The sequence below is a fragment of the Streptopelia decaocto genome, assembly GCF_964273445.1.
Source record: "Streptopelia decaocto genome assembly, chromosome: 13".
In the NCBI taxonomy this organism is placed as follows: Eukaryota; Metazoa; Chordata; class Aves; order Columbiformes; family Columbidae; genus Streptopelia; species Streptopelia decaocto.
The window spans coordinates 7,536,762-7,551,548 of NC_138668.1; the positions used below are offsets into that span (position 1 = coordinate 7,536,762).

Consider the following 14,787-nt stretch of genomic DNA (forward strand, 5'->3'; position numbering starts at 1 on the left):
GGGCTCTGGGCACCTGCAGAACTGCAAGTCTGGAGATGTTCGCCTGTTAAAACTGGGCAAATCAAGCTACTTTTTTCCTCAGCGGCTCCTTATTCCTTGTAAGGAAATGAGAGAAGCGCTGACCGACAGGCACGCGAGGCGCAAGGATGGCGACGCCCGCCTGGAGCCGCGGCAGCTCCCGCGCGCCAGCGCGTGAGGGGATGCGGCTGAGAGGAAGGGCGGCTCAGGGGCCGAGCCTCTCCTCACAGGCACCCCGGCGGCTCCCAGCACGGGGCAGCTAGCAGCCACAGCTTTCCCTACGCCTAGTCGCCGCTGTACCAGCTCTGCTTCGCCGCAGACACACCGGAATAACCCCCAGCAAGCGCTCCCCGCCATCAACCCCTCGGAGCCACAGCAACCACCGCCCCTTCCACAGGCGCTAACCCACCTCCTCTAACCGGAGGCTGCGCAGCTGCCTGCTGAGGCGGAGTGTCATTAGCCCGGGTCCACCTTCTCGTCGCTCTCATTGGCGGCATAACATGAATTCGCCTTGTGATTGGCTCAGGCTCCTTTCGATCTGTCCGCAAGACGGCTTCCCATTGGCTGCCTGCAGGGGAGGTGAGGGTGTTGTGTTTGAATCGCGGAGAGACGGTGGGCGGGTGGCTGTAGCTTGCCACGTTGCCGCCGGTCGCTTCGCGCAGCCCGACCAGAAGGGGGAGAGGTTCGGCAAAGTCCGGAAACGCTCGGCAATGGCCGGAGGCGGCTTTTAAAGGAGAGGAGCGGCTGCCGGCTTGCCCTGCCTCGCCGTCGCTGGGCGTGAGGGGACTCGTTCGCGTGGGCGCTGCCGCGTCGTCCTCCCGCCGCCCCGGGAAGGGAAGGGGCGCGATGCTGGCCGACAGCCTGGTGGAGGAGTTCGAGATCCGCGAGGATGAGCCCTGGTACGACCAGCAGGACCTGCAGCAAGGTGAGCCGGCGCGGGGGGCGTGCGAGGGAAGGGGCCGTGGCGAAGAGGGCGTGTGAGGGAAGGGGCCGCGGGCAGCCGCTGCGGGGGTCGGCGGGGGAAGGGGTGGCGGGCAGCGCGGGGCACCGGCACCACGGCGCTGCGGAGCCCGGAGGGACGCGGGGCGCTCGGGCGGGGCGGCGGGAAGGGCGTGAGGGGGCAGAAGCCGCCGGCGAGGGTCGCGGAGCGGCGGGTCTTGTGCCGCCCCGCCACGGTCGTAGCCGGGAGCCCGGGCTGCCCTGCCGGCCGCGCTCCCACCGCCCTGGGCGCGCAGGCAGGGGGCTCGCTGGTGTGGCTGCGGGCTGCAGCCGGCTTTGTTTGACGGAGGGGCTGCTGCAGCCCGGCTCAGGCGTGCTGGGTCGCTCTCCGCCCGGCGGGGAGGGAGGGCAGCGGCTCTGGAAAGTTGCACCTTGTCGGGACGTCGTCAGCTCGGGCGGGCGCTGGAAGTAGCGGCCAGGATGCTGCATCGCGTCCTTTTGAACCTTTTATAAGGGCTTCCAGTCGGTGAAGTTGCAAATGTAGCTGTGTTCGATTAGCTGTGCAGGTCCATTATTAAAAACTTTGAGTTTTCTTCCTAAAATACACAACTCCACTATGTGTTTGAATTATTTGTACCCAGCTCCTGTATGTCATTCTATCAGTAGGTCTTAAAATGCCACATGCAAGAGGTAAATACTGTTCTCATTTCACCAGTGAGGGAGGAGTCACAGAAATGCACCGAGTATGATCACACTAAAAATCTTCTACAGACACGATATGGAAAGAATGTGCAATTTCCTTAAGCGCTCGGTGGCATTTACAACTGGTATTTACTTAGTTCTACTTTTTGTTATTAATCCTGAATTGGTGTTAAAAGGACAGCTCATAGCTGTGAAGTGGCTCCCTGCAAACTTGCTCCAGCCTTTGGCTTTTTACATTGAAGAACATTAGTTCTTGGGACTGGTAGGTGCTACCTTACTATAAACCATAAAGAAAGACACTATTGAAAGCTCTTCCTAGCTAAGCGCTTTTTGCACTGAGATCAGGGATCTGACAGCAGAAACTTTTTCTGAGACAGGAATAGGTCTCTAATTGTATGCTTTGACTATAAAATAGGTGTTTGAAGGCTGTATTTAGATACTCTTTGCTTGAAATAGATGTTTTCATGGCTCTAAGATATAAGCCAATCAGTTTAAATAAGATCTTGAATCTGTAGTTTGCTGTCAAAGGGAAGAGAGCTGAAAATTTGAAGACAAAATTTAGCAATCTCTTTACTACGTCAGTAGTAAAAACTACTTATGGGGTGGAAGACCTACAATGAGACTTCACAATGTATAGCAACTGACTTCTTGCCTTATTGAGGGTTTTTAAATTTCATTTTTTAATTAAAATGAGTCAAATAATCACAATTTTCTCTCTGATGTGAGCTTTTGAGAAACAGTATTCCGTTCTAGAGGTTAGTGCATTTTGAAGGGGATTATCTCTTTACAAGCCTAAACGGAAGTGACTAATAACCTTGCCAAAAGGGAAAGGAGAAAAATAAACTGATGGGCAAGTTGAAATGCAAAGAAGAAATTCCTTACAGGAATGTTGTTTAAATATTCTATTATAGTTTATTCCTGAAGTCTGAAAGACACTCTTCCTTCTCCTCAGACTAAGCAATACCAATGTATGTAAATAGAGTAGTAAGATTCCTTATCGAGGTCTCTTTAATCTTTTCAACAAATCAAACAATCAGTGCACGTTTAAAAACTGAGTAGGTTTATGAGAAAACTGAGGTTGTAAAACATTAGGAGGCACCCTGAAACAAGCTTGTAGACCTAATCAGCCAGTCTTTAAATCTTGAAGTTAGGGTAGGGTTTTGGAAAAGCTTTGACAGTCTTTGTATGCACCAAAAGCTTTTGCCTTGACAATGGAGGTGGGCTTTTCTGGCATGCCGTTCATGAAAACAGAATGCTCATGGAATTCTTTTAAGGATGGGATCCGCCATCCTTCCTTCTGCAGTATCCATGCTGTGCTGCAGTATGCTGACACTTGAATTATTGTCTGTGACCGCTCTTTTACATCTTGCTGTTAGTCTCTTTAACAGAACAGAGGGTGATCTGAACATGGAGTAGGAAATATGAAGCAAGTAACAAAAATTAAGGGTTTAATTTTACAGTCAAGTAAACTTCAGCCAGGCTTTCTTACGTATCTTGTACTACTTTTGCTGTTGAAAACAACAGGCTTATTTTAGATTGAAAATTCCCTGTATCATTTTGTTAGATGGATTATGAAAAAGTAGGATTTCGGTACTGTTGTGGGTTTTTTGTTTTTCTCGATTATAGTAACACTGTCAGAAGAGATTGTGGAGAAGTGCTGCTAACTGAGGGCTGTTCAGCATCTCAGAGGAGCTACCATTCAAGTTTTGTTTTGGTTTGGGGATTTCTGATGGAGCTGTTACACACCCGTACAACTGATCAGATTTACTAAAATGAAGATCTTAAGATCTGCGCTATGCAGTTTGCATTATTAAAAACCTCTCTGCTTATATCTTCCTGGTAAAAAGGAAAAAATGCATGTCTGTGACAGAGCTAGCTGTTACTTAACATAAATTTACAAAAGAAAATGCTGGGTGCATCTGGTATTGTAGAGCAACTCTAAGAGACATGTAAATTAACTTTTGTTTCTGTATCTGGAGAACACAGGTATATTGTACATCTCGCTGTTAAAATTTGCTCTTCAGAGGGGTTATAGGTACTTAACAATATAGAAAAATGGATGCAAAGCAAATTCTTATTTTTTGAAGAGGTCCAATTGTTTCAGTTCTTGCTTTCTCTGGGGGTAGGAGGTTAGGGTTTTATTGCATATTCCTGAGCTCTTCCATTTGTCTTCTCCCGCTCAGAAACAAATTGCCTTAATTACAAAAGAGCATGCTTCTCTTATAGTAGCTCATTTGTGCTTCTGCCATTCTAATGAACAGAATGAGTCTGTAAATATAATGACATGAATTCTATTATTCACATTGTATTCAAAGTACTGTGTGGTACGTGCTACTTGGTTTTGTAGATGAGGGGGCATGTAGGAATGAAACTATCAACTCCTAAATGTACTTAAACATTAAAACAAACTTTCACTTTGGGAAGGGAAATGGCAGCAAGTAATTCCATTATTTATTACATCTTTAAGGTAATCCTAAATCCTCTCTAAACCTCTTACTCTATTAAAATAAAAGAATGCACTGTTTAGTCTTTGCTTTGAATTGTTGACCAGCTTTAAAGATTGTGGCTCCTAGTAAAGATTTGTGTAGTATGAGAACTTGTGAATTGGGACTCCAGTTTAAATGGGATGATAGATTCACTGGATTTGAAGACTACAGTATTCTGTAATGCAACGGAACAAACAGCTTGGTGTTGACTGGGAGTTACTCTGTCCATGGGTAAACAAGGTGCAATCTCTGTTTTAAAATGGGAAAAACTTAAGCAGGACACTTCAAGGTTTCCTTATCCAAATACTTTAAACCCCAGCTCTAGAACAGGCTCTGTTTCTTAACAAGTGGTGTTGCAATGAAAAAGCTGTATGAGGATAAACTCCTAAGCAGAGATCAGTATGCCATGTGGCTCCTGGTCATACATCTTCTCAAACTGTGAAGAGCTCCTATGCACTGGAACTTGTTTTAAATATTTTTTGTGGCATTTATTCTAAGAATCTGACCTTAAGGTAGGAAAAAATGCACTGCAGCTGTAAAGAATGTGTAAAGAATACCACAGCTGTTGTTTTGCCAGAACTAGACATCTACAACTTAATAGACAAATGCTCCTACTCACTTGTCCTTGTACGTCCAAGTTTGGTCTTTGGCTTCTGTATGTAGGTGGAGTAATTGTTTTGGACAGGCTGCCAAACTGAAGGTTAGCGCAGACCGATCTTGGAACAGTGTTCTGTCTGTTACAATAACTAGTTGATAAGATTATTGGGAAAGGGCAGGAAGGAAAGAGATAAGTTAAAACAAGGGCATCTTAATCACATGAAAGTGGAATGTATTTTCTGGTCTAGCTGCCACTACCGATGACGCAATACGTGTCTCTTGTATATTAATTTCTTGAAGTGAATCTAAATTTTTCTTGACTTTTCTTCTGTCTCCTTCCCATTGGTGATGCTAGTTCTTTGTGAAAACTAACAACGTTGTATGCACGCAGGCGAGAGACAACCTGGTCGTGGTCCAGGTGATGGGAAGGAGGTGGAAAATGAGAGGGTTTGAAACCTGTTGCATTCTTAACATGTAATCCCTGTACAGAGTAATTACAATTTTAGCAATAACACCGAGATTGATGCTTTGTCACGTTATGTTCGCTTTTAAATTACGCGTGTCTTTAAACATCAGAATATAGAATACCTAGCGCTACTGATGCTGTTGAACAAATATCAAGCTTCCCTGTAGAAGGAGACTGAGTGTTCGGATGACTTATTTCTTAATTTTAAACAACTACAGTCACTGCACCCTGGAGGTGATCGAGGATGACTGAAGTGAAATTGAGATTAAGTGCCTGAGAACAAGTGACATTTAAAATGATGTTTTGGAGCACATAAAACAATTCTTGTCTCCTAGGTTTATGAGCTCAAAAAGCAGAATAGCTACATTTCTTTAGCAGTGTTATGTCTTTTGATGTTATTTTTTTCACCATAAAAAGCATGTGAAACTTTCATTTAGCACTTTGATCCAGTATGACCTGCGCTCCTCGGTGAAAGGGCAGTGGGGAAGAACAGCAAATGAATTAAGAGGGCAATCAGCTTTGGGCTGGGTTTAGCCTGATGAACATTTACAGGGCCTTTTATGTTTTATGTGGCTGAAGGACCAAAGGAGAAACTAAGGAAGATTCATTAAATAAGAGCAACTTCTAGGTTTTAGGGCTGACTTGTGTTTTAGATGGCATATGAATGTTCTATTTAAGTGTAAGCTAACTTTCTTTTTGGGTACTGGAAGTAACTTAGAGCAGTTAAAACAGCAATAAAAATACCCCTCGAGTATTTGCTTAAAATACCTTAAAATTAGATTGTATTGTTTGCTCTATAACTTAAGTGCAAACATGATTTCTTTGTTTAGATCTTCACCTTGCTGCTGAGCTTGGGAAGACACTCCTGGACCGTAACACTGAACTAGAAGAATCTTTACAACAAATGTATGCAACAAATCAAGAGCAACTACAGGAGATAGAGGTAAATATTTGTGGGATCCAAGTGTTAAAGCATCTAAACCTGCAACATAACAGCACATAAGTTGAGATGTGAATTTCTTGGCATCTGATGGATACTTTAAAGAAAAATACTCAACAATGTTTAACTACCTCTGCTACTTTGAGAATCTGAGAACCTCTATAGGCTTGATCATAGTTAGAACTTTTTGTCTGATTACTGGAAGCTTTGTGCCATTAAGCTTTATGTTGGATTTGGCTTGTTTAATGCCAAATAACGGGTGTTTTTCTTTTTTGTACAGAAAAGTTACTTCAGTTATTTTATTGCTAAGCTTTGCTGATCTTACCAGGTAAAATGGCATTAAATTAGATGATGAATAAATTAATAATTTAAATCATTATATGACAATGGTAGTTGTTACCATACTGAAGTTTAAATGCTAGTAAGTGCAGGAAAGATACGAAAAATCTGAGGCTATATACTTGCACTAAACTGAGCTGTGGTAAAGGAAACTAAAGTCTATTTCATTAAAAAACAAAAGAAACAAACAATAAAAACCCAACAACAACAAGCAACAACAACAAAAAAAAAACCCAAACACACACACAAAAGGCAAAGCCAAACACTAAAATAGTATCTAAATACAGGATGTAGTGGATATATTGTTCTGTATTTTCTAGGGTGGGGAAAAAAAATCATAACCACCCTTTCAAAACCACTTGTCTTTGTGCTATTTTGTGGAAAAATCTGGCCATTTTTGGCAATTTTCCTTTTTTTTCTGCTTCAGTATTGCTCATGTTCTTGCAGATCCAGCATTTGTCAGCATAATGAATTTTTTTTCCAGCTATTAGAGGGCAATGCATGGTCTCTAATAATTAAATTATTAAATATTCAGTGCTTTGCTGACTGACAACATATTGGAAACGTAGTCAGCATTTCAGTTTGGTTTCGGTGCGAGTCACAGAGAACTGGCTGTGACTGGTATACATGAGATTTTTACAAAATCCGAGTTCTTTTGTGCAAGCAGTACTTACACAGTTACAGATGGTATGTGGCTTTTGTACAGCTGCAACTTAAGACTTAAAACACGTATAATTGGAGTGGTAACAGGTAATTTAAGGAATCCTAAGCTTAATACTTAGAGATATCTAGGTATCTTTAAAGTAGTCATGTTAACAAAAAATGCAGCATTTTTATTAGGTCATGCACAATTTCTGGGTGCAGGTTTTATTTTCTTTATAAGGTATTTTTGCTTTCTACCTGATACTTTGGCTATTTCCTGTATTATGTGCTAAATGTCATCTTTGTTATTCTATTAATTCTGTGATACAGTGGTTGGAATAGCTGATACTGATATTAGTGGCACAGCATTACAAAGAAATGTATTTAATGCAGAAACTTAAAATATCTCATTGCCATTAATGTTTTTTATAAAAGATTAATTATTTCTTAAGATTTAGAGAGGACAAACACTTTAAGGTGCTATACAAATACTGATCTACTTAAGGTATGAGCAACCGTGTCTAAGGAAGTGTTCAACAGTTACAACACACCTTTTGAAATAACACAACATAACTTCGCAATAGGTAACTAACCTGCCTCATTGAGTGTAGCTACTCCTTCAGCAGATGTATTTGATTGCTATCTTGAAATATGGACAATATATTGTTGCTAAGCTGCATTCATTCATAGAAACAGTCTAGTGCCATTGAAGATGTAATATCCTGTTGGCTTAAGCCAGTTTATTTGCTTAAGCTTTTTTGGTGGGTTAGCATTTATTGACTAGATAAGAGAGCTCAGCAGGACGTGGTCACAGGTGTTCTTCCAGTGGTGATCTATAGTTGATGTGTCCCAGTGTCAAGTACTTGTATGTTCAGATAACCTCAGACAGTGACAGACTCATTTATTCTCTCGATACCTTGCTTTGCTTAGTCAATCAAAAAATAAATCAGGACTTGTGCAATGCTACTTTTCAAAGCTTTTATCTGATACCTATTTCTTCTCTTTCGTCCTCTCTTCCAACATGGGTAGGAGCATATATTGGGAAAATCAAATGAACCCCTTCTTCAAATACACAGAGAACCTCATGATGGAAGAACTGAATGTATTAACTTATTGGCATAAGGGTCGATTCTGTGATTCTGTGAATTCACTGAAACAAATGCCAGTGAAGTTAGCGTGTGCAATGTGCAGTACTTTTTAGCTGGTAAAAGCAGTTCAGTCAGTTATTTTCAAACCTGTATTTCTGTCTTTTGTGGGAAAGCAGGAGACCCCACTGCACAGGATATGTGTGCAAGTGGCATGTCCAGTCTCCATGCTTGGTGTTTCCTAATTTTCAAGTGCATGTCTCTGTAACCTAAAGGTGATCTTGCAGCTGTTCCTGGTGCTACGCTGCTGCATTTTTTGCTAGCTTTTTCAGTACAGTGTATCAGAGTAAATCTTTGGGTTTTTTTCCTATTAATTCATATCTTGTAGGTTGCAAAGTCCAAACTGGCTAAGAAATCATTCTGAAATACAGTACTATGTTATCTGCACTGAAGGGGAAGGGTCAAAGGCTTTGGGATGCTTAAGATTACATCTAATACATTAAATGGTGACTTATTAAGTATTTTACAGCCTTAGATCATTATATCTGACCTCTGTGCTGACACGTGTGCCACTAACTAATTATTATAGATGTAATAAATGCTGGATTGAAAGGGCAGCTTTATTCCTGCCTGAATGTTCTCAGCACTCAGACTTCAGAAATACCTACGCTCTCCTTTTATCATGTGGGAGAACGCAGCAAGTCTCAACTGCTGCTGCATGTTAGGTGCTCAGTTACAGGGGAGCTGGAATAAATGTGAACTTGTAAAGCATTTATTACCACATCTATACTTTGTTTTGGTGGCCTGATAATTCCAGGCCAACTTGACACCAGCACTGAACATTTGGGAGATGCAAGGTGGAGAAAATGGTGCTTCACCTCTTCCATTCATCTGAAACTTCTGCAAAAGCCCATTGTTGTAAGTGGTAGCATCTAATTCCGGCACCAAAGCCTTGGTTTCTGTGCTTAGCCACACTTGTACTGCTGAAGAAAATCTGAAGATCTCCAGCTCCTTCTGAGAATAACCAATAGGGAAAGTTAATCTGAAATGGGTCACATTGAGATTCTGCTGCTAATCCACGTACTATTTTTGTGTAAATCCTCTGTCATGTGCACACAGGCCACAAAAGGATCTGGCCAACTGCTGTCATGTTGCTCTTCTAGGAGTCTGTATGTAGCAGTTACTAGTCCTAGATTAACTTATTATCTGTTCTTAAATTGCCTAAAATGTAAACCCATCAATCTTCTAATGAGGTAAAAGGTTAAGTAGAATATTAGAACTTTTGAGTATCTAACAGGCTTATGTAAAGAGAAGTAACTGCCCAGAAGTGTGCTGGATGTTCCTACTGGAAGTTTATTTTTCAGTAAGTAGCATGTGGTAATACAGAATATATTGCAAGAAATACATTCTAGGTAAGAACAAAGTATTTCTGATTTAAAGGGTTAGGGGTTTTTGTTCAAGTCTGATGCAAACTCCTGTGTGGAGTTTTAGAATTGGATCAGCCCTATCCTGGGTGGGACAGTATAAGACACTTGTATTAAGAGCCGTAGGTGATTGTTAACTGCTCTTAGACTGAGAATTCCAAGCTTTCTGACATAATTCAAGAAACTTGATGGTCTGTGTTGTTAATTGTAAAACTAAAGAGGATTAAAATGAAATACTTCATGTTGAGTTGTTGGGTTTTTGGCAGGAGAACTTTTTTGGGGGTTACAGTAACTGGAATAGCTCCATGTGGGTAATTATAGATTGAATTCAATAATTTGATTTTACTTCCTGACACATAGTAGCCCACATACTGTCTTAAGTGCAACCACAACCTAAATTCTGTTCTGCTGAACGTAGTGCTGCTTCAGACTGGAAAAACTTTGGTCAGTTGAAAAGAAATGTTAATTATGGATAATGCTACCCAATATTTCAGTTTTAGTGCTAAGAAAATGATTGGGTCAACACTGTTGGAACATTTCTGTTGTAGCCCACTGCAGCTCTTAGAAGGGCTGTTTGAAGCCTGGATCCATGGCTGTGTCAGGGACGGCTGCAGGACAGACAGCCCAAGGCGGAAGGTTTGGGTGCTGGCCGAGCTGCAGCAGGGCTGGATGAACACGGCTTGTACAACCAAACCAGCCCCTCTGGACAACAGGCTGCTTGATCAGCCTGCGCTGACCTCTGTGACAGGGCAAACCGAGCTACTGATAGCGCCAGACAACCAGGCATTTACCAAAGCAACCACTGGAATCTGCATTTCTGAAACTTAGCAGTGTCTCTATGAATGTGAATAAAAATGCAGAGTAGTAGACCTGTCTTTATGCTTCAAGTATAAACGAGTAACAGCAATACTGTCTTGCAGTACCTCACGAAGCAAGTGGAGCTCCTGCGTCAGATGAATGATCAGCATGCAAAAGTCTATGAACAGCTGGATGTGACAGCAAGAGAACTAGAAGACACTAATCAAAAACTAGTTGCGGAAAGTAGAGCTTCACAACAGAAGATATTAAGGTAATGAACTTAGACTAGACTCCCTTCCCCAAGCCCCAGTTGAGAATATGAAAAAGAGCTGTCCAAGTGTATTTGTGTAGTTATTGGGTGGCTGTCTCTGTCTAGTGTTGTTCTACAATACTGTTAAATTGAAAGGATAATTTTATTTAAAGGTCTTTTGGGTCCAAAGAGCAGTCTTCAGAGAATAAACTACAATATAAGAGGATGAGAAATTCCCATGTCCTTGACTAAACACTCAAATGTTTTAACAGCAGTCCTTCACCTTTTTAGCTTGACAGAGACTATTGAAAATCTGCAAACACACATAGATGACCTGCAGCGACAAGTAGAAGAACTGAAGAAGTCTGGACGAGGTCGGATGAGCCATGAGAGATCTGACCAGCCAAGATCAATGCACAGTTTCTCTTGTTTGAAGGAGCTGTATGACCTTCGCCAGTAAGACTTTTTACCTTGCATAGCAAATATGATATTGAAATTATTTTAAGCAAAGCTTTAAACATTAAGACACAAGCACAGATGTCAAACAAGCTAACAGAAAAACATCTAATGTTGTAGCCAAATACCTGCACTGTGTGGTGTTGCCACAGCTGCTGCCACACTTTGAGACTGCACCAGTCTTTGTGCCACAGAAATGGCAGGTTCTGCTTTTTGTCTTCGAAAGTTCTTTCCCAAAGTCTCCAACCATATCAAATTGTAGCCTAGAAAGCGTACAGCGATTCGCACCCCACTTTTTTCAGTCTGATAAAAGCCCACACACAGAATCTGAAAAACTAACATCCCAAATGCAAAATACTTTCTGTAACTTACTCTTTCCTTGGATGTCTGTGGATGTTTTCTTGACAAGGAAGGTGGGAGACCTGCAATAGCTTTCATGAACTTAATCTAGTGAAAATTATGCTTAAACTGGTAAAATGGTGCCTGGAGCTGTGGGCTGCTTTTTAAATCTAGAGCAGTTTGACCCAGCTGAACTGCATTAGCATGCCCATCAGGACAATCACCTGGGGTAAAAGCTCAGACCAGATATAGTCCTAGGAAGTAATTTTATAAGTGAGGCACCTCCACAGACAGGCAGAGCAGGCTCTTGGGGCTGGGCCCTCAGCACTGAATGGAGAATAAATCTCTATATCCAAAAAGGTGTTATTTCTTGACAACTCAAAAATAAGTGGATTCCATCAAACAGCCAAAGGCGTGTAGAAATACCAGCCTACAGAATTGCCTTGTCAATTTTGAAGCTTGTTTCCACAATCAAGTGACAGAAGTTACCAGATTGGAATGCTGCAGAAAAAAAAATCTGAGCATCAGAAAGCATTGCATGTTTATTTAAACTTAAATTGTAGGTCTAGTTATTGAATAAGCTTGTCTGTAACTTGAAACTGTTAATAAGCTGCCATTCTGCTTGAGCTGGGAGGCTTGATTTGATGGCATATAAGTACTTAGAAACTCTGATTACTAAATGGACTGATAGGTTAGTAAAATGACCGCTATGTATACTTGGAGGTGTGTTAGCACACAGTTTAAATCTGTCATTAGTTACCCAGGACAAGAAGACTTTAGAAGGTGTGGGCAGCTGTACTTCCTACATTTGATAAAACTTACTTTTGTTTCTGCAGGTACTTTGTTTATGATCACGTGTTTGCAGAAAAGATTACCTCAATGGATAGTCAGCTAAGTCCTCTAGAAGAAGAAAATGAGAACCTCAAAAAGGCAGTTACAGTTCTGCAAGCCCAACTTAACCTAGAAAAAGAGAAGAGGATAAGAATGGAAGAGGAATATAGTCTTATGGTAAAAGAAAACTGTGACCTCGAACAGAGGCTTGTTGATACAGACTTATATCGGGCTCGTGCAGAGGAGTTAGAAGTGGAAGTGGCTGAAATGCGACAAATACTTCAGTCTGAAAACACATTCCATAATGCAGAGAAATTGGTGCCAGAATCCTTTTTCATTTCATTCAAGGAATCTTTAGAAAGGGAGCTTGGTCAGAGCCCGGCAGACGATGGACTTCTGACTGTATCGGAGCTCGAGAAGAAGGCGCTGAAACGGAGCAGCAGTGAAACTTTCCTAAGCAGCGCTGCAGGGGGAGACATTCTAAGGGGCCATGAAGAAACCTGCATTAGGAGAGCTGAAGCTGTGAAGCAGCGAGGAATCTCTGTGCTTAATGAAGTCGACGCTCAGTATAACGCTCTGAAAGTGAAGTATGAGGAGCTGTTGAAGAAGTGTCAAATGGATGAAGATTCTTTGAAACACAAGGCTGTACAAACGCTGAAGCAGTATTCCAAAGACCTAGATATGGGGAATACCCAGTGTGATCTTGCAGCTAACACTGAAGAATGCACAAATGTGGAGCTAAGTGACTCTCCAACAAATCCTCCTCCTGAATATAAAGCACTCTTCAAGGAAATTTTTAGCTGTATCAGAAAAACAAAAGAAGAAATAGATGAACACAGAGCTAAGTACAAGTCTCTCTTCTCTCAGCCATAACATTGGACACACTGATTATCCATTTTTGGTTGATGACTGTTAGTCAAGAAGGGGAAAAACAACACACAAATGTCAGAAGCCCCCGATATGGATGTATTTCTTGAGCACTCGGAACGAATGTTTTGAATTGGCTTGTAGACCTGTAGTTAACAAGCTACTTAGTTACCCACTAGTTTCCCTATACCTATGTAGCAATAGATTTAATGTTGTTTAGCACTGTCACACAACTAGTGGTTGTAAAGTGAACAAATATCAGAGCTGGACTGCTACTTTATACCACACTTAATCTCCGGCCAGAGCAGTAACTGACACTAGTTTCCTTAGTCCGCTTCAGAAATAACAGTGCTAAGAAATCTGTACTGTACTTCTCAAAGGAATCAGACTAAAGCTTTCCTTTGGTTGGCAGGTGATGCTCTAGCCCTGTAACTTCATCCGTGTAGAAGATGAACAAAAACAAAGCCCCTGACCAGCTTCATGGGCAGCCTCTCCTTGATTCTGGAGAATGAAGGCAGCTGTCTAGTTGAGCTTGCTTTGGCAGGGAGCAGAGAGCTGGCACAGCAGCTTGCACTGTGCTTTGGTTAAGCTAAAACCACGTTTTTACGTGCACTAAACTCTCCCACAGATTTATATAGATGTCTGCCTACTAAGAAAAGATTTGATGTAAAGTTTGTGTGGCTTTCTAGGTATGGTTTCGTACGTAGGGCACTTTGTCTTAAGGCAAGATACTGTGAATTGACTATGTATGTTATTTGGGACCTACTGTTCTTTGGTGGAATGTCTGCAAAGTACATTTGTATGTGTATTTGGTAAGAAGATAGAAAGTTGCGGTGTAGCTATTTAACTTTAGCGGTAGCATTGACGTAGTGGAATAGCTTTTAGTCTTACATACCACGAAGTCCAAGTGCTTGAAGGAGAAGGGCCTGGTAAAACCTTATCATACTGGTTTGGCTGTTGATTCCAGTATCAGCCTGAGTGTCCATGCTGCCTGGGGGTGGGTGGATGGACACAACGCTGCCAGAATGGATCCTACCGAAAACAAGGCACCACGCTCGTGTTCTTTCTCTCCTTCTCCACTCCCTAGTCATAATTCTTATGTATTTAAATTCTGAAAAACAAAGAATGTGGATTAAAATGTTCTTTAAAACTGCTTCAAAGTGTCAAGAACACAAAGCCTAAGAGGTGGTGTGGGGGGAAGGTGCAACGAGAGGCGATGTCCTTTTCCTCACAAAGGGTCTCAGAGCTTAAAGTGGTCAGTGGTTCTCGGGAATCAGCTTACTGCCTGTTGGAGCTGCTGTTATACCAAAGGGCTGACACAGAATGTCGACAATTTCTCAGCTTTAGCTCAGCTGCTGCTGTTGCAGGTCTGTCTGCCTTACGTTGTACCCTGCCGAGTTGGTGTATAGTTGTCCCTCAGTTGCAGTCTAAGACTTAATATTGTGATAGTTTCTCTAAAACATGTATTGCATTCTGAAAGTTATTTAAGAATGGGAATCTGAATCTTGTGAATATTTTTTCTAAGCAAATAAATAATCCAGTCAAGCTACATGTCTAAGTAGTAGTTGTTATGCCCATTTGTGCTAAGCAGGAAACAGCAACAGCACA

General features: G+C 41.8%; 1 protein-coding gene across 1 annotated transcript; it reads left to right on the forward strand.

Annotated features, from left to right (window-relative positions):
• Window positions 1-634: 634 nt before the first annotated feature.
• CDR2 (cerebellar degeneration related protein 2) lies at window positions 635-14,724 on the forward strand. Its single transcript, XM_082064576.1, has 5 exons — window positions 635-943; window positions 6,039-6,151; window positions 10,559-10,707; window positions 10,978-11,142; window positions 12,318-14,724. The coding sequence occupies exons 1-5, from the start codon at window positions 865-867 to the stop codon at window positions 13,183-13,185; spliced, it is 1,374 nt and encodes a 457-aa protein (XP_081920702.1). The 5' UTR covers window positions 635-864; the 3' UTR covers window positions 13,186-14,724.
• Window positions 14,725-14,787: the final 63 nt, after the last annotated feature.